Consider the following 21,162-nt stretch of genomic DNA (forward strand, 5'->3'; position numbering starts at 1 on the left):
TTAATTTGGAAGCTGATTAATTTGCATGATCAGAGTTGCATGATCATGATCAAAACTGCCAGTTTTGTGGCCTTTTATCCTTAAATTAATAAAACATAAAATCTCACAATGCATGTTATGAGGAACTGATATACACCACTGTTTATGGACTCAAACAAGGATTATTTGGACTTGAAACATGATAACAATAAGTCTATATTATCTAATAATTCTATCGTAATACAAAAGTTAATTTACAAAACAGTAATAATACAATATCAACAATAAGTTCATTCATAGAAACATTTATCTATGAATTGATAGAGCAAAGTCCTTTTTATGGGCATTACATCCATTTTGTTCACTAGTGAATAAAATGCAAGGGAAATTCCTTTGGGTCGTTAAACAGTTTTATCTTGGTGATTTGTTTGTGGCTGGTTGCATAAAAGGCTTAGACTAGTCTTCCAAATTAGTCATTTATTTATTTTATTCTGTAAGACTGGTCATAAGTCGGTTACATAACATAGATAGGTCTAACTTGGGTGGGTCTACATCTAAACAAAAAATATATTCAATAATAAAAAAAGCATATCACTGCTTGTCTCTCCTTATGCTTATGCACAGCTGAACAGAAAACTTACTGTATATAACCCAGTATATTTAATTAATCTATTCCTAAATCTCTTAAAAGGATTTTTGAGAATGTATTTTACTACAAATTTATTTTACATAATTTAATTAAATAATTAAGAAAACAGATAGAATCAATGTAGTTAGTTTGAAACACTCTCAATTTGTGTTGATCTCTTTTTAAGGTATTTTCGAATTAACTCTTTGATTTCAGCTGTATTTAAAACATAAATAATAGGATTTAGCATTGGTGGAACAGAATATGCCAGTGATGTGCTGATGATTCTGGCATTGGGTGTGAGATAAATCACAAATGCAACCATGTATATGCAGATTATGGGTAGAAAAAAGGATCCCACTAACAACAGGTGATAAACACAGGTCTTCAGAGCTTTAAAACGTCCTTCCCAAGTTGTTATTTTACTTAAGGAAAGAAAAATACCCAGATATGACAGGACTATAATGAGAAATGGTGCTACAAAGTATAAAGCTGTGCAGAGTTTTGCCATGAAAACATTAATGCTAACATCATTACATGCCAACCTAAACACTGGTCCATGATCACAATAATAACTTGGTATCATATTGGTTTTACAGAATGAAAGTCGTTTGATCAAAGACACCACAAGGGCAACCAGACAACCGTTAAATGTCCATAATACTAAAAACACTAAAGACATAACAGTATTATTTACTATGGCATGATATCTTAATGGGAAACAAATTGCAATGAAGCGATCATATGCCAGAACAACAAGAGTGACGCTCTGCATAGTACTAAAGAAGTGAACAAAAAACATGTTGGCCAAACAAGCATTGAAGGAGATGTACTGTGAATCAAAAACAAAAATTTTCATGATGTTTGGAATCAGTGCATTAGTTTCACCAAAGTCAGCCAGGGCCAAGTAAAACATACCAAAGTACTTTGGACTGTGCAGGTTTTGGTCAACAGCTATAATAAAGAGCACTACAGAGTTCCCAATTACAGCAATAATATAAAGGAAAAATAAGAAAATATAGTAATAAGTGCTGTATGGTATACCTGAAAGTCCAGTGATGAAAAAATATTCAGGATGAACAATGGAGTTATTCTCAGAAAAACTTTCGCTTACAGAACTCATCGCAGCTTTGTGATTGGTGTTTTCTCCAAGCTGAAAACAGAAATTACCACAAAGACATAATAAATGCATTTGTATAAATTCAAGGAATACACAGCATTGTCTATTAATGAAAATTCATAACATTTAATAAACCTACAAAGCCAGAGTAAATAATGACTTTGACTTTTTTGTCTGTTACCAAATTTGAATTACTCTGTAAATATAAAGACCTATTATCCTACTGCTATCCATGTCATTCAATTCAAATATATATTTTCTCAGAAATCTCCTGAGATCAATCTGACAAAACAATGATGTAACACTTGCATGTTATAAACAATTATCTGGACAATTAGCTCAGAGGGCCAGCTGGTACTGAGTCTTCCTCTGGACATCTGCCTTATTTCAATTTGATTAGTCAAAAATTTTAATATATCCACTTTAGTAGAAAGGAACATTAAACCTTGAACATTAAGGGACCACCGTAAAACATGTTTTGTCAGGTAAAAGATAAAAATAAAAACAATGTTCTTCATGTAGTACAATCTAAATGAACTAGTCTTGTTCAAATCCAAAATATTATTAGATATGACCAAATAATACTCAGCCTTTTAGGAGGCACTTAAAAACAATTAATATTAATTACTGTACTGTTCTAATAGTATCTGAGGATACTGTTACAATCCAGGGGACATTAACTGAATGAATTAATGCAGTTATTCACACAAATGCAAACACACAGATAATTCACACAAACAAATACAAAAAACATCTCAATAATCAATGGATATACAGTAAATTTAAATTCTGATGCTTAAACAAAAAGTATATCATACATATCCCATCCTTAAATAATATTATTAAAATAATTTAGAATCCAATCCTACTAACAGATTATAATTATAACAAACCTTTGAAATAATTTAGAATGAAATACTCTTACACCATCTCATTGTCACAACCCTTTGGATGTTTTGTTGTGTTTTCATCCCTCATGTTTCTGTCTCTCTTTTATTAGTTAGTTCCTTCTGCCCATATTTGGTTATGTTCCTGTCTTCGTTATGTCATTATTAGTATATCCTCCTCACCTGTCTGTCCCTCATCAAGCTCAAATATAATTTGTGTGTGTTATTGCCTACCTTCTGTGTGGTTTATACTAAAGACTGTTTGCATTCATCTTCGTTGTGTGTTTCTCAGACCGCACTGTTTGTGTTTTTCTCAGACCGCATTCATCATGTCGTTGTGTGTTTCTCAGTCTGCACTGTGTGACATATAAAGCTCATGTATCAGTGGATAAAATTTAAACTCTTTCTGCTTAAACTTTAATGTATTATATAAAGTTCTGATTTTAATGGCATAATAGTTCTTAATAATGGAATTAATACATCTAATCGTTTGCACACTGCTACAACACAACACAACATAATAGTTCTTAATTATTCCCTCTAGACTGTAATAATTGTTTCCTGAGATATGTAATATAATGAAACATTCATTTGATTTTAATTAATTGACCAAGGAAAGGCATTTTTTGTAGTAAAATATAATTACATAACGCATATTCATATGTATTGCAGTATGTTGGTGCTGACCTTTACTATCAAAAAGGATTAAATCATTAATGAATGATACATTCTCCACTACTGTACAAAAAAGTTTCTGTTTTTGTTGTGAAACTTTCAGCAAGTGTGCATAATCTTTGATTGAAAGATTAAGAGTGTTTATGTCTCAGAATAACTCTGTTTTGTCAAACTTAAGCTGTTGATGAGCAGCACTCATAACAGATGACTAATTACTGTATGTGTTGATGCACAAAAGACCATGTACAAACAGCTCTGACACCTGGGAAAATCCTGTCTCCCATCACCTTGAGTAGTGTAGATCAAAACATCATTAAAAAGTTTTGTTTAGAAGGGCAATTGCTCTGTGTCATTAAAAACTACTTTATTAACACTTTGTATTTTCTTCACTTGTTATGTCTTTTGGTGTAATAGTTGCACAATAAAACTAGAGGAAGTCAGCACTAATGCATACAAAGATGTGAGGGTGTGCACATGCATTGGTGTTGAATTCCTCTGGTTTTATCACCACTTATTCTCATTTCATTCAATTTGGCCTGAAAGATTTAATCTCTTAAAGCTGTCCTGGAATTATTTTTTCTTTATAAATAGATCATCAAAATGTCATTTTTGTAACATACTTTAATAAAAATTATAATACACATCTACAGTCATTTTTAGTTTTTTGTAACAAATGTTTTGGTGAAACACAGTGGGCCTATATAGGCTATGAAACCTGTAAAGCTATTTCTAGCAGCTGTTAAAGGGGTCATATGATGTTGCTAAAAAGAACATTATTTTGTGCACTTGGGGTAATGAAATGTTTTTATGCGATTTAAGTTTCAAAAAACACATTATTTTCCACATAATGTACATTATTGTTTCTCCTCTATGCCCCTCATTTCTGAAACGCGTCGATTTTTACAAAGCATATCGTTTTGAAAAGCGAGGTGCTCTGGTTGGCCAGCTATCCAGTGTGTTGTGATTGGCCAAATACCTCAAGTGTGTGACGGAAATGATACGCCCCTTACCATACATGATGCTGTCTCCCGGGAGCACCAAGACAAAACCAATAAAACCCATTACAAATGAGGCATTTGTTGCATCCAGTGGGGACATAATTACTGATTATAATGACTTATACTGTCTTTTTACACGTTGCTTTGCATCGCATCGCATTGCGCCAAACATAAAATCCTATCTGGATTTGTGATCGGAGAAATGACAAACAACAAGCGCTACCCTACACTGCTCAAAACTCGTGTTTGAATTATCAGTGGCAAATTCTTTAAATATGTAAACATACTTACAGACTGTGAGTCAGAACAGACAGCATTGTAGTCTACTCTCCCAGGATCAGGAAACAGTCCTCCAAAAAACGTGCTGCACACATCTGAATATTTGGGTTGAACGGTTCTGGAACAGTGTTGTAAATACAACTTAACCACTGATTTCTAGTCGTGTCCTCTTTTGGAAGGCCAAACAAAGTATTTTTGTCTTCACAACATGACTGCGGCGGTGGCAGCTACAATAAAGTTACGCCTTCTTTACGAGAACATTTGGACGGTGTAATGCAAATCTTCCCACATCGTGACGTAAACATGTGGGGGCATTTTTAACCCTCTGGAGTCGATTAACGTGTATACGCGTTTTGGGGTATTTTCTCCTGATAGCCCCGAAAAGAACTTAAATTACACTTTCAGTTTTGATCGTACAGATAAGAGCAATACATCAATCGAATCTGTAAAGGGTCTACTTTTTTTGTATACAGACATAATAACAACAAAACTTTGTGCACTTATAAAATAAATATAACAAACAAGGAGTGCTTCTGCAGCCTTTGTCTGCGCTGATCTTCAGTTACAAATGCGTCATTAAAATGAACTGTAACTCAGTGAATACTCAACGAAGAGACATGAGAGAGATATCTATAAAAAGCCTGACATGTCTACTTTTAAACTAAACAAGTGCTGCTGAAAACAAATATTCTGTGATAAAGTAATCCATATGAAAACAACGCGATGTCCGTTTTTCACGTCTCCCTTCATTATCTTCTAATGCGACCCCGCCCCCGCGCCGAGCGCGCTTTTGAGATTCAAATGTTTCACTGAAGCGCGCGACTTTTGAATACGCCCACACAACAGAAGACAACGCAGCGAGATTGTTCTTCAAGTTTTTTTTTTATTTTACTGTTTGCTTCGCGATGAGAGGAATAAGACATAATTCACCCCAAAAAGATGTGATGTGGTTGAGGATTTGAGATTTGGATTTCCTCATAAAAAAGAATGAAGCACTTTTTTCAGCAGAGATCATAAACATGAGTAAGTCTGTTTGTATTTATTTATATACTTGTACTAGTTTTCACATAACGTGTAAACATTTTACTAGTTAGACTTTTTCCAAAGACTTTTTCCAAACTATAATTCCTGACTAAATGTATAATCAAGTGAAATATTATGAAGTTTCAATAACAATATACACTACTATACCATTCAAAAGCTTGATGTAAATAATATAAATGTAACAATAAATGTAACTGTAACAAATGTAACAATCATTGCTGTTCTTTCAATTTATCCCCCCTAAAAAACCTAAAAAAAAAATTCTCAGCTCTTTTCAACATTAATAATAATAATAATAATAATAATAATAATAATAATGATGATGATAATAATAACAATAAATGTTTTTTTGTAGAAAATAAGATTGTTAAAAGGATTTCTGAAGGATTGTGTGACTGGAGTAATGATCCAAAAAATTCAGTTTGAAAGTCAGCTTTGATTTTTCCTAATAAACTGTTTAACTGCACTCACAAGTGACTATTAAATTATGTTGTGGGATAATTAAATATATTCTAAATAAACTACAAACATAAAATTATATACATTTATTTTGTCCTCACATTCTTTCTTGTAACCCATCCCCCTCTCAGTGACACAGCTGACTGAATGGCTCATTATGCAGCTCATTATGCAGGTCTTTGTCTTCTCAGGTGTGAATTCATGATAGTTGACGCCTACTCGCATATGACTTTTACCAACAAAAAGTCTCTTAGAAAATTTAAATCAATATTTTGTTTTCTGTAAGTGAGTAAACAAGATGATTTTCACATCATTTAGGAAAAAAAATTCTAGGCTACAAGCTCCAGTTCTCAAAATTCCTGGGAACCAATTTTCTGTATGTGTTTTATTGCCTTATTCAAGTAATTTAACATTTTTAGTTTTTAACTAACCACGCATAACATTTTTTTTTTTCTCAAAAACACAATCATGTACATACATGCTGCTCACATATTATTATAGCCTAGTTTGTGCTGATTACAGTGACATTAGACTTTAGCCATTTAGATATTTATAAGAAACTGAAAAAAGCACAAATGTCAGGGCATGACAAAACTTCTCCAGGCCCCAAAAATACCCTTAGACTCCAGAGGGTTAAACGAGGCATTTTAGGAGGGCATGGACGAGTCTTAAAGAGGTGCTATTATGCTTTTTCAGCTTTAGTTAGTCTGTAATGTAGCTGTTTGAGCATGAAAAAAGATCTGCAAAGTTACAAAGCTCAAAGTCCAGTTCAAAAGGAGATATTTTATTTAACAGAAATCACTTTTCAAAAACTTTTTTTCACAGTGTTATCACTGTGTCAGAGACATGCTAGCCTTCCCAAGGCAGACGAGCTTAGAGTGGTTACAATCATCTGGGTTTAAATTGTGCTCAAATTCTTTAGATTTTGATGCAATATTTACACTGAAGCTCACAGCAGGCCCTATGGTAAGGGGCATTACATTTCCCGACCAGGCACCGAAGTGCTGTCAATCACAACACAGACTGGCCCAGCTAACCAATCACAGCGCATTTCATATTTCAGAAGGCGGGCCTTCGTTTGATACAGGAACTATTCTAGCCATTCATGCCAGACAGGGGAGAGAGGTGTTGTAATAATATAAAATAAGTGAAAAATAATGTGTTTTTCGAAAAACCTAGTATGAGAGCCTGTTCTAGTACACCCCCAAAACTAAATCAAGACCTTGTAAAAGAGCATAATAGGACCCCTTTAACTTTTATAAAGAATATCTTTTTGGGTTTGAGACTTTAGTCTTTAGTAACACTCCAAAGACAAAGGAAAACTTGAAATCGCATCATATGACCACTTTAATATAAGATTTATAAATAATTATGAATTCTTATTTGATTTTGAGAAACGTCTTGGTTACGTACGTAACCCTCATTCCCTGATGGAGGGAATGGAGATGTTATGTCGAACGACATATGGGGTCTCACTTGGGATGCCAAATCTCTGAGTTTAAGAGAAAACGCCAATGAAAATTGGCTAGTGGATTTTACATACCTGAGCCACTCCCCGTGCCTACGGGTATAAATAGGCAACATGTGCATCCACTCATTCAGGTTTTACGCAGAGGAGCCGAGAATGTGTCCCAGCAACAGCGAATGGATCAAGGTTGTGGCATGGGGACATAACGTCTCCGTTCCCTCCATCAGGGAATGAGGGTTATGTACGTAACCGAGATGTTCCCTATCTGTCGGTCACTACGAGTTATGTCGAACGACATATGGGGTCCCATGGAAAACGCCACAACCTGAACACCGTCACAACCCTGTGTCGCTGCAATTGTCGACAAGCTGCGGCGTGTCACAAAAGCTATGCTTAAGGTCGTAACCTAAGCCCCAGCGCAAATCCACTGACCTTGGTACCAAAAGGGGGCCAAAAGGGTGATTACATCGCTGCTGGAGAAGGCCATGCTGCTGTTCCATCCACAAAAAGTTTTTGGAAGGGATTTCAACCTTCAGTGAAAGATTGCTTCAAATCTTTCCTATTTGTGCTTGGCAGAACAATGGGGAAACAAGCCTTAGGAAAAGGTCGCTACGGAGACCACATCCTACCCATAGGGAGGTGACATGTGGAGATATTGATATGGACTGACCCAGGGGGCAGTACTAGATATGGAATGGGTCTCTGAGGCAGGTCCTACCTAGAGTTTACCAAGAGGGAAACCTTACCATGGAAGAATACACATATGGGATTACCTGTAGGGAATCAAGCCATATGGACACCTAGCCCAGTACAAGGGCTGACCGGGAACTCTACTGGGAGAAGAAAGGCGCTCGCATCCCTGTGTTAGGGGGAATGGCGCAGCAAGCATGACACCGAGCCAGTCCTTCCCACCAATTACATGTTACTCAACACACGTGAAGAAACTGGCTCTACACAAAGGTTGTAAAACCTCGCGAAGGTGTTAGGTGTTGCCCAGCCCGCAGCTCAACAGATGTCTGCCAGAGAGGCGCCGTGCACCAGCGCATGGGAGGAGGCCACACTCCATGGTGAGTGAGCCCTCACCCCCAGGGGGCACGGCTCGCCTTGGGAATGGTACGCCAAGGCGATGGCATCCACTACCCAGTGGGCCAACCTCTGCTTGGAGACAGCCTTCCTTTTCTGCTGACCTCCAAAGCAGACCAGAAGCTGCTCAGAGCTTCTGAAACTCTGGGTGCGGTCCACGTTTATGCAAAGTGCTCTTACGGGACACATCAACGTCAAGGCTGGATCTGCCTCCTCCAGGGGCAGTGCTTGCAGGTTCACCACCTGGTCTCAGAAGGGAGTGATAGGAACCTTGGGCACGTATCCAGGCCGGGGTCTCAAGACAACGTGAGAGTAGGCCAGCCCAAACACAAGGCACTCTTCACTTACTGAAAATGCTCGGAGGTCCCCGCCCCTCTTGATGGAAGTGAGCGCGACCAGGAGCGCTGTCTTGAAAGACAGGAACTTGAGCTCGACTGAATCCAGCGGCTCAAAGGGACCCCTTTGATGTCCAGCCAGAACAATAGAGAGGTCCCAGGAGGGTATCAGGGGTGTCCTAGGAGGATTTAACCTTCTGGCACCCCTCAGAAACAAGACGATCAAATCATGCTTCCCCAGGGACTGGCCGTCCACTGCATCGTGATTGGCTGCAATGGCAGCCACATACACTTTCAAGGTGGAGGGCAACAGCCTACACTCCAACCTTTCTTGCAGGAAAGAAAGCACGACTCCAACCGAGCATCTCCGAGGGTCTTCTCGATGAGAAGAACACCAATTCGTGAACAGACTCCACTTCAAAGCATAGGCCTGCCTCGTGGAGGGGGCTCTAGCCTGAGTGATAGTGTCTATCACCGCCAGTGGCAGATCACTTAGGTCTGCCGCGTCCCGTCCAGAAGCCACACGTGGAGGTTCCAAAGATCTTGACGCGGGTGCCATATGGTGTCCAGCCCCTGAGAGAGGAGGTCCCTCCTCAGGTTGGATGCGCCAGGGAGGGGCTGTCACAAGGAGCAGGAGTTCCGAAAACCAGGTCCGGGTGGGCCAGTAAGGCGCAACCAACAGGACCTGTTTCTCATCCTCCCTGACCTTGCACAGTGTCAGTGTCTCACCGAGTCTAACTCCATACCGAGATAAGAGATTCTCTGCACAGGGGAGAGCTTGCTCTTCTCTCAGTTGACCTGAAGCCCCAACTGACTGAGGTGCTGAAGCACTAGGTCCCTGTGATTGCACAACTCCTCTCGGGACCGGGCCATGATGAGCCAGTCATCGAGATTGAGTTGAGGATCCTGATGCCCACTTCCCAGAGTGGGGCAAGGGCGCCCTCCGCAACCTTCGTGAAGACACGGGGGGACAGGGAGAGCCCAAAGGGGAGAACTTTGTACTGCCATGCCCGACTCTCGAACGCAAACCGCAGAAACGGTTTGTTGCGAGGGAGGATCGAGATATGAAAGTACGCGTCCTTCAGGTTGATCGCTGAAAACCAATCCTGGGCTTGGACGCATTTGATAATACGCTTTACGTCAACGTCTTGAACGGGAGCTTGGGCCCGATTCAAGACTTACAGATCCAGGATAGGTTGAAGGCCACCGCTTTTCTTGGGTACGATGAAGTAAGGGTTGAAAAACCCACTCCTCATCTCGGCTGGAGGGACCGGCTTGACTGCATTCTTCGCCAGCAGGACAGCAATCTCCTCGCACAAGACAGAGGCGTCCTGGACTGCCACCAAAGTCTCAAGAACGCCATTGAACTTGGGAGGTCACCGGGCGAACTGAATCGCGTAACTGAGTTGGACCATCCAAATAAGCCAGCGTGATGGGTTGGGCAGCGCAAGCCACGCTCCTAAACTCTATACAAGTGGCACCAAAGGGACAGCCGACATACCAGCTGTGGTGCAGCAATGGGGAGTTGTGTCAGATGGCCCAGAAGGCGTCGCGTTCTGAGTCATCACAGCAAAACTCCCCGTGTTCCCAGAGAAACTGGCCAGAGACGCGTGGAGAGGCATTGACTCTCCGAACCGCGACCTCTTGACCACTGGCGAAAGGGGGCATCGTGGGTGAGAATGAGGAGGCAGTGCGCTGCTCATTGTCGACCCACGAGCCTTGCAACTCGGAGAAAAGGGAAATTGCTCGTTGGACCAGCGGCAGAACAAAAAGAAGGTTGTGAGCTGCGCTCCGCGCCGAGAAACCAATCATCCAGCCGCGAGCGCTGTGTGGTCACCTCCAGCCTGATGCTCACGGCTGCCCGGGCAAGCATGGCCGACAACTCAAAGTCAGATTCGGCAGCAGCGACAACACCCGAGGGGGGCAGCCCCACCGAATCCTCATCCTCAGAGGCTGATAGCCCATCCCCCGATGCAGCAATCGACATCTGATCCTCGGGCGGCACATCGAAAGACACGCTGGGGCCGCCGTGAAACGGCCCAGCAGAATGAATTGGCAGCTGCACGGGACATGCACTGCGGGAGGAGTGGGAGGTCCGTGGGGCGTGGCCCGGTGGAGAAGCTCTCACTGTCACCCTCAGATCTCCCAGAGTGCCAGCCGGCGGTCCCCTGCTCGAGCCAGAGAAACCAGGACGGGTGGCGACAGAGGGGTCTGCTGCACTCCCCTTGAGGAGTGAGAGTACCGATCACAGCGATGCCATGCTCATACGTCCACAATAGACGCATGAGTCATCCACGAGCGCTGCCTCAGCATGTTGGATGCCCAGACACTGCAGACAGCACTCGTGACCATCAACCGCAGACAGGAAACGACCGCATCCAGAAGGACACGGACGAAACGGCATCTTGAAAAAGACGCGAATCGTCCGTGATTTGCTCTTTTAGAAACTGCTCTTTTAGCCGAAGCGCCCAGGGGACTCACCGCTGCTGGGATACCGCTGTACTGTGCCGTCACGCTGACCAGGAACAGCTCTCCAGAAACACAAAGATGAATGGCTTTGTAGTGACTATATCTCATCAACTACTCGGCTCCCAAGCAAAAATCTGAATGAGTGGATGCACCTGTCACCTATTTATACCCGTAGGCACGGGGAGTGGCTCAGGTATGTAAAATCCACTAGCCAATTTTCAATGGCATTTTCTCTTAAACTCAGAGATGATTGGCCTCCCAAATGAGACCCCATATGTCGTTCGACATAACTCGTAGTGACCGACAGATAGGGAACTGTGTATCATTGGACTGGACAGCTTTGATATTTGACCACTGTTTATGATTATAATAAAATTCTGTTACAATGACAGTAATTTCTAAAATTTTCTCTGGAGTGCAAAATCAATGAGTGGTTATCGATATTTTGAATAGAATAATGAGACGCATACCTGAACATATTCAATTGCGTTTGCTCCAGTTTATGTGGTCCGGGGGCTTGACTAAACAATGTACATTATAACTTTCAATCCAAGTGTGTACAATATTATTGTATCTACACAATTACTTTGTATTTCTTTACATAAAACCGTTATGTATATTCTTTTTGCATTTTTAATGCAATCTAATGAGAATGGAGTGGGCCTGTTCAAATACCCACACTAGCGATCTTGGCTACTTAAGAGAGTGTGCATGCAACAGGAACTGTGTCATTGATTATAATGTGAGTTTTTGCGAAAATGTAGAAATCAAATTATTAATAGACTCATGCTGATCTTGAATAGACTGATCACTATTAGCTTCATTTTTGATGTAGAAATGCTTCAGTAGCTGTGTCCCAATTCAGGCTCTGCATTCTCTGAAGGGGTTGTACTCCTGTGATGCATTCGGCCTCGGAAGGATCAAAGGATGCAGATCCTGAACTGGGACACAACTATCGTGTTAGTTATGCACTGAGACAGAATGCAGAATATCATAAGATGGTCATCATCTAAATAGGGAGGGAATAATGATCAAGTAATATGAGTGAAGTATCTGAAGCCAATCTTTGTCATAACAGCAATATCAGATGTGAAATCACAGGGAGATAGTGCTGAAAACTAATAATGCCCATCAGATGATATTATTTAGTGGATAATTAGTAGAATTTATGATTTTGTCTTAACTTCTAAATATGAAGTAATCATCTAAATATACCTTGACATTCACAAAGAGGCATAATTTTGGGGAGAAAAGGACACAATTAAGTCTACCTTTAAAGCTAAAGCAGTGGCCAGAACATTTACATAAGCAAAGTAGTATTACATCATTTGTCTGAAGGCTCTCAAGAGATGAATCAGAAGATATATTTGGATTCAATGACGCAAATGCCCAATGATCTTTGCAACATAAGAGAATAAGGATAAGCATTTTCAGTGGTGTAATATTCGAAGCAGCTCACAAGTGTTCAGACACTGACAGTCATCGTTTGCTCTGGCTCTAAAACTTTATGTATACAGGTTTGTGATTAAAATATTATGCAGAAACTTTACATAAAGGTATCATTTCAGCATTTGAAAATAGTTGTTAGAAGAGTAAGATGACATTTTTGTGACTTGCCTAAACTTTAAGTCTTCATGGTCTATTTTCAGATTTTTTTAAAACATCAAACACAAATCTGCCATGAGTACTTTAAATGCAAGTTTTGTTCAGAATATGTCCATTGTTCGCCCTGAATACTTTTTTATTATTGGACTTTCAGGTATACCGTACAGCAGTTATTACTATATCTTTTTATTTATCACATATTTTATTGCTGTGATTGGGAACTCTATAGTGCTTCTCATTATTGCTCTTGAAATAAAGCCTGCACAGTCCAAAGTACATTGGTGTATTTAATTTGGCCTTGGCTGATATTGGTGAAACTAATGCAGTGATTCCTAACATGATGAAAACTTTTTTTTTCTGACTCACAGTACATCTCCTACAATGCTTGTTTGGCAAACATGTTTTTTGTGAACTTCTTTATTACTTTGCAAAGTGTCACTCTTGTTGTTCTTGCACTTGATCGCTTCATTGCAATTTGCCTGCCATTGAGATATCATGCAATACTAAATAATACTGTCATGTCTTTAGTGTTTTTAGTAGTATGGGCATTTAACACTTCTCTTGTGGCCCTGACAGTATCTTTGATGACCAGACTTTCAATCTGTAAATCTAATGTGGTACATAATTTTTTTTGTGACTATGGACCAGTGATGAGGTTGGCATGCAACAACAATAGCATTAATGTATTTTTAGCAAACCTCACTGCTGCTTTGCTCCTTATAGCACCATTCTGCATTATAGTCATGTCATATATGGGCATTTTTTTTGCCTTAAGTAAAATTACAACTTGGGAAGCACGTTTAAAAGCACTGAAGACCTGTGTTTCCCACCTTTTGTTGGTCGGAATATTCTTTCTTCCTGTAATATGCCTTTTTATTGCTTCAGCAATTACTTCTCTCACTCCCAATGCCAGAATCATCAGTGTATCTCTTTCATTTACTCTTCCGCCAATGTTAAATCCCATTATTTATGTTTTAAACACAGCTGAAATCAGAGTCTTAATTCGAAAAGTGCTTAAAAACAGAATTGTGCCAATTAGAAAGAACATTTCAAAAAAACTACAACAATTAAATAATTTCTTCCACCATTATCAACAAAAAAACCAACAATAAAAAAATTAAATATATATTTTTTTTCCCATAAATATTTTTAAATTCATTATGTGGAAAATAAAAGTGTATGAGCAGAAAATAGTTAAATTTACTCTGATACACAATTAACATGAACTAGCGTTTGAGACATAATGTATGTTGGTGAACAGCAGTGATTTGAAGTTTATTTATTTATGATTGAATCTATCTGATTTTGAGAGTGTGTATGTACTGTGTTCTTAATTACTGACCCGAAGATAAAGCAATAAAATAGACAGACAATTGTACAAGATATTTGAATTATTTTTTTGTGAGCAGTCAGTATTATGCTGACATATTTCATGTTACCCTAAGGTTTCATACACCCAAATGCTGTTAACTGTCATGTTTGTTCATATCATGTTCATATAATTCAAATAATGCAAACCAAGGATCCATTTTCACAAAAGTATGCTTGAGATCTGCTCATAAGGTTCTTTTTATTTTCTCTCTGTTGCGATGTCTCAACTTATTGTTATTTCTGTATTTGCTGTATAATAAAGAATAAAATCTAAACATGGACTAAGGTATGAATTTATCGATGCTTAAGGTAATCCTGTTTACTGAGAAAGAAGGTCACATATTAAATCTTAATTTTTGTTATTATCTCATTTATTTAGGGGTAACCTTTCTAATGGCGGTTTCCCACTGCATTGTACAGCAAGGTACACTTTGGTACAGTTCACTTTTGGAGGGTTTTCCACTGGGTACAGTACCTGTTTTTTATTTTTATTTTATTTATTTTTTTTATTATTATTATGCAATAGAAGAACAACAAATAAAATTACAAAGACAAAGTAAGAACAAAAGATACAAAGTAAGAGATACAAAGTAAGAGTACAAACAATACTCCAAAAGCAAACTTTGTTAGCTTATAAGACTTACACCATGAAAGAGTCTTACATGCAATAGAATTATTAGAGTTTCTTAAATAGTTTACATAAACATCAAAATCTTTCCTGAAAATAAAAAAGTAGGGAGTTTTCTTTGAAAATTTACACTTACGAATGTAAAATTTAGCACGATAAAGCAATAAATTAATAATAAATTTACAGTGAGAAGGGTCTAAATTCAAAGAATAACCAATTTTTGGGGTTATACAAAAGTTTGGATATAAATATTTTTTAACAAAGTTGAAAAAAATCTATCCAGAAGACTTTACAGTAAGTACAGTCCCAAAACAAGTGATTGATCGTTTCTTCATACTGAAGGCAAAAGGAGCAATTGGGTGAAATACTGTTGTTAAAATTAGCAAGCTTATAATTTATTGGATAACAATTATCGATAATTTTAATAGAGACTTCAACAACTTTATTAGATAAGAGTTTTTGTCAAAGAAGCCAAAACTCTTCCCATTCTATATCACTAAATATGTTATTTCAAAAACTCACTCAAGCAGGTAAAGAAATCTGAGATCTATTAATAATTGAACGAATGTCTTTGTTTGACATGGTATTGAGAAGACTTTGGTCAACAAATAAGTTAGTGTTGTCAAAAAGAGGAGAGTCTAACGAACCTTTAGGGCCAGACTTTACTAAAGGTATAATACAATCAGGAATTGCACCAAACACAATAGCATATTCTCTTGGAGGGACTGGAAAAGAGAATTCTTGCATAAATTGTTCATAAGTAAAAAGAACACCACGATCATCTAAAAGTTGACTGACTAAAAATATATTTTTATCAAACCAATTGTGAAAAAAAAAGAGATTTATTTTTATATCTAATATTTTTATTATTCCAAATAAAGTAGCTATGTGGAGACAAAAATATAATTATATATAAGTGACCAACTTATTAAAGCCTGTTTATGAAAACAAGATAAAGGTATTTTAGAGATGTCAAAGTTGCAATGTAATAGAAAATATAAACCTCCAGCAGAATTAAATATATGATTTGGAATAAAATTCCAGTAGGATGTGGGGTTGTTTAAAAATGTTTTTATCCATTTAACTTTAAACAAATTATTAAGAGTAGAAAAATCCACTAACTCAAACCCCCCATAGCCCGATCAGCTAACATAACACTTTTTTTAATTAAGTGAGTTTTAAAATTCCAAACAAAGTCGACAATAATTTTGTCCAGCATTCTACAAATTTCCACAGAAATGATGTTTCATTAACAAGGTTCGGGAGTAGCACGTCAGATACTTAGCCTAATTAGCACAGGTGGAGCTCACTTAAGATAATCAACACTAGGGTATAAATACAGCTGACTTACCCCTGTCCATTGACGGTTTATCAGCATTCGGTTTGCACCTTTTGCCATTATATGGCAGACTCGGCGTTTCTCATTTAGAAGACGAGGTCTATATTGGGGATGTTTCAGTTCTCTGGCCAATCTGCCGGGCCCAGAATCACTTCTTCTCCGCCAGACACCGCCGCGAGCTCCGAGCTCTATTGCAGCCGCTGCTCTGCTCGACCAGCACACGCTGCCCACGACGCCGAGGCTTAACCTCGCATCTACCGGCGTCACGTCCATTTCCCCCCCGGTGTCCTTTTATCTTTAGGCTGTGCCTACAATTCCTCCAATCGGAAGTGGACCGCACGTAATCCCGAGGCAAACGGCGATTAATTCCGACGCTCCGTCCTCGCGAAGGTAAACAAAGCGGATCCGTACGATTTAAGTTATTAGTCTCCCAGCAATCCGCCAAACCTCACTCCTAAATCCACAACAACAGGGCGACCAATATATCGGGCAAAACTCGCAAGGCCCCGAACTCGCCTCGCTCGACACCTCCATTGCCCCGCGGCACATAAAAAACGGGTGTCCTTAAGCGCGGGCTCGCAGCGGCTGGCTGCCAACGAGCCTGGGCAGCGCCCCCGATCTTACCGCAGCAAAGCCCCACTGGCTTCCCGCTTCCACTCAACCTTTTACCGTGGCTCATCCGGCCGCAGCGTCATCGTGCAGCCGGGCCTCAAGCTCTCGCGCTAGCGGCACAGTAAGTGTTGCAAATACATTTTTAGGTAAGTCGCTAAAAGGTGTCATTCGTTGGTTGCTAAAGACGTTGTGACACAAGGATCTTTATATTATTTTCAGCCTCGTCGCAAACGGCGCAGAATACAAAGAAATTTCTAAGATTTTCTTAATTTCGCGAGTATTTTTTCCTGTTTTTTTAAATTACACTTCACTCAGATAAACGGATGAAAAAGATTGATTTGCGAGAAAATGATTTCAGCTATGTACTTAAACGACTATCGATTATCCACTTTTTTCCTCAACGCCTGAGCCTGGGTGAGACTTCCATTTCATTAGCCGCTAAAAATAACGAGGAGATTAACACCGTACAGTAAAACTGTTTGCAGTACAAACTAGAGTGTTCTTAAGATAACAGATTAAAATAATATGATAGGACACATCAATCGTCAATATCAAGCAGCTAAACCAGCTGTTTTGTACAGCTAAAAATAAGGTTTACCACTAAGAAACAATCACCAAGCGCAACCTAATTCACATGTGACGCGAGTATAGAGATTGCTAATGTGTCGTCATCATGACGTATTCCCAGTGGTGAACGCAAAGCATTTTGGGAAACCGCGGCACAAACATAACGCGCCAGACTTCTATGCATGGAGGGAAGAACGCTGTTATAAACTGGAATAGTCGTTCTCACGATAGAAGTGGCGTAAAGCTTAAGAACGTAATATCCTTTTATCGTTTTCCAGCGTGGAAAAATAATAGTACAAGCCATGTTTCAGAGGTGACAAAGTTGACGAATGGCATGGATAACGTTAGCAGCAGTAAGGAGCCCAAGATTACCTTCGATAACACTCCACACGATGGTGTTCAAAACATTTTCACAACGGTAAGTTACAATTACACTCTGTAAAGGTTATGTTGTGGGCAAATAACCAGTGTGTTTTGTTTGACTCAACCAGACCATTAGATTTGACGTTAGGCCAATGTTAACTGCTAAGTAGCATGAAATGGCTAGAAGATGAGCTTAAGTTACCAACGTACTAAAGCGTAACGTTAATCAGTTTTAAATGTTGTACATCTAGGCTACATAGCAATTTATTTGGTGACTGTGTTTGCAGGCAAACCTGCCTATGAAATGTTGGAGTGTGATCCTGACTGGACCCCTTCTCTGTACCTCGGCCATACGGAGGTCAAAGCTACGAACACAGACCGGTTCAAGCCCTTTTGGAGAATTATATACCATGCTCACATCTAATATGTAAATGTTTATTGTTTTCCAAAAGATTTTGTAATGTGTCTTCTCACATGTAATGATTTTTAGCCATGTCTGTAAATAAAATACACAAAGACTAAATGGAATTCTGCCTCCTTTATCTGTATTAAGGAATAATTGTGCAAAATCAGTGTTCTTTGGTTGCAAACACAAGTACATAACTTAAATAGTAGTAACAATCCAACTTAATTTCAGTTTCTTTACATATTTAACATGTTAATACATTTAAATGAATACATTTACATTATAAAAATATGTATGCACTAACACTTAGTATCATGTAGTTGTAAATATATGGGTGCTGGAAGTTGGGCAACAGTTTGACGTCCCTTGACCAGTCGCTCTGCTCGTAAGGATCAAGTCCTTTGATTCCCTTTTTTTTTTTCTCGTCATATCTCGTCTTTGCATCAGGATTTAGTTTTAGGCGGTATGGTCCGACAATGTTTTCTTTAGTCTGCTGCATTTTGTACGATTATATTGTTTTTCACGCTAATTTTTCATTATTTTCATGCCAGAACACTAGCCTGCTATGCCAGCCCAGGTAAACTGGCCAAACATACCCATAATTCTTTGCGTTCTGATGACGTTGCCGCCCAGTTGGTCACATGTCTTAGCGATCTCTATTACTAGGCACCTCTCTCCAAGTCTAGCCAACGTGCGCATCGGCTAGTTTTTCAATACTTTTTTTTTTTTTCGCGTGATTAAGAGGAAATGCACGTGTTTTTTTAACCTAATAACCTTAAAGTTGCACGTTCTTAAAAAAAAAAAAAACCTGCTGCAGTTCTCGCTCCCTCAGGAGTTTTTCCCTATTTTTCTTTTCTCCCACTGCCGCTGCAGTGTCCGCTCCCGCAGAAGCCTCTATCTATATTTCTCCACTGCCGCTGCATTGTCCGCTCCCGCAGAAGCCTCTATCTATATTTCTCCACTGCCGCTGCAGTGTCTGCTCCCGCAGAAGCCTCTTAGCTATATTTCTCCACTGCCGCTGCAGTGTCCGCTCCCATGTCTAATTCAAATACACTTAATCTTGAATTTTTAAACAATTCTTTACAACAGAGGTGCTACGGCAATCATAAATCCTTGAATGTTGACATGAAAAGTTGCCATTTTTCATCTGAGCCCTCTTGATGTATAAAAAAAAAATTATTAATAATTTGACTTGCCGTAGCAGGCAGATCACTCACTGTTCATGATGCACGAACTATTGGAGGAAAATCCCCAATACTGATTTGGGTGTTTATATGAACGTGTTTTGAGGGGAGCTGATTGTCTAATAAAAAGTTTACGTGGTATAATTTCACAAAGCTTGTGAGAACATTCTGGTTTTGCTTCAAATTGGGTTATTAAATCAGATTATGTGTATGATTATTGTTATATAACTAAATGATATGAAATGATATGTACATGAATTATATAACTAAAATTAACTGTAATTACATATTTAGGTTAAATAAAGATGTCAGTCTTCATTTATTTATTTTTCCTTCTCCTTTTTAGGAAACAAATCAAAGAAGAGAGAGAAAAAAAAAAAAACTGTATATATACTGTAAAACAGCGATATTTTTGGTTTAAGGCTATCATACCGGTCCATACCCATTAACGATCAGCCCTTTCGATGCCCCGCCTTCTCAGTTTTGCATTAAAAAAAAAAAAAATTGGGGGTAAGAAACTCCTAATCGTTCCATCAGCTCCGTATAACTTGCTGTTTGAAACCTAATCACCTCGATTACTCTTGATGATTTCAGAAATTCTTAGCACTTGGCTGGCAAAAGTCGACATCACCTCAGATTTCAGAGTTATGCCTATGCATCCAGATTCATAGCATTTATTTGGGATACGATGGCTCGGGAAATTCTATTTCGCCGTTCGGTTAACCTTCGGATGCAAAAGCAGCTCAAAAATCTTCGACACGCTGTCAGAAGCTGTTTGCTGGATTTTGTCAAATAATTATGCAATTCCCCACCTTATTCACCTCTTAGACGACTTCCTGGTCATCTCACCTCCCAACGCAATCCCAGCCGCCCACATTCTCACAGTCCAAAAAGTTTTTCCGAGCTTGGCACCCCTATCGCTCAGGAAAAAACAATGGGCCCCGCTACATCCATCGAATTCCTAGGTATCATCTTAGACTCAGTCAAATTTCAACTTTCTCTGCCTAAGGAAAAGATCGATAGAATAATCCTTGTCGCGTCTACCCTCCTCGACAGCCCAAGTTGTTCTAAACGCGAACTCCTTTCTCAGCTCGGGCACTTAAATTTCGCCATGCGCATCATTCCCCGGGGCCGCCCTTTCATCTAGCATCTTTTCTCACTCACGTCATCCGTACACAGGCTCGAGGAACGCATTTCCCTATCTGACGCATGCCGCAACGAACTTAAATTATGGATAATGTTCCTTAAACAGTGGAATGGCCTTTCCATTTTTTACAGCAACCAAATTTCGTCTCCCGTCGACATCCAATTATTTACTGACGCAGCCCCCTCAATTGGCTATGGAGGGTTTACCAAGGTCGTTGGTTTGCGGCTCCATGGCCCCCCCCAGCTGCAGGGCTCCCCTCTGTCCTCAGCCTTCTTTGAGCTCTACCCCCTGGTGGTAGCAGCCTCTCTGTGGGGAAACGAATGGGCTTCTAAAAGTATCTTAGTACACTGCGACAACGAAGCAGCCGTCCAGTGTATTAACAAAGGCCGCACTCATTCTCCTGACCTCATGCCTCTCCTTAGATGCTTAACGTGGATAGCAGCATGCGACCAATTCATAATGATTGCTAAACATATTCCAGGTTCAGAAAATCAAATTGCTGACTCTGTCTCGCTT

At 39.4% G+C, this 21,162-nt stretch overlaps 1 protein-coding gene across 1 annotated transcript; it reads right to left on the minus strand.

The window, feature by feature from the left end:
* Positions 1–727: 727 nt before the first annotated feature.
* LOC109084108 (olfactory receptor 52E8-like) lies at positions 728–17,134 on the minus strand. The gene is made up of 2 exons (XM_042771360.1): positions 16,380–17,134; positions 728–1,760 (listed from the first exon to the last, which is right to left on the minus strand). The coding sequence occupies exons 1-2, from the start codon at positions 16,638–16,640 to the stop codon at positions 753–755; spliced, it is 1,269 nt and encodes a 422-aa protein (XP_042627294.1). The 5' UTR covers positions 16,641–17,134; the 3' UTR covers positions 728–752.
* Between the last annotated feature and the right edge of the window lie 4,028 nt (positions 17,135–21,162).

The sequence above is a fragment of the Cyprinus carpio genome, chromosome A15 (genome assembly GCF_018340385.1).
Source record: "Cyprinus carpio isolate SPL01 chromosome A15, ASM1834038v1, whole genome shotgun sequence".
In the NCBI taxonomy this organism is placed as follows: Eukaryota; Metazoa; Chordata; class Actinopteri; order Cypriniformes; family Cyprinidae; genus Cyprinus; species Cyprinus carpio.

Bases quoted from the DNA above. Each gene is read 5' to 3' on its own strand.
- LOC109084108 (XM_042771360.1), bottom strand. From the start codon at position 16,640: ATGGACGTGACGCCGGTAGATGCGAGGTTAAGCCTCGGCGTCGTGGGC. The intron at 1,761-16,379 runs GTAAGTCAGCTG...TTCTGTTTTCAG, and splicing joins TAAACCGTCAATGGACAGGG to CTTGGAGAAAACACCAATCA.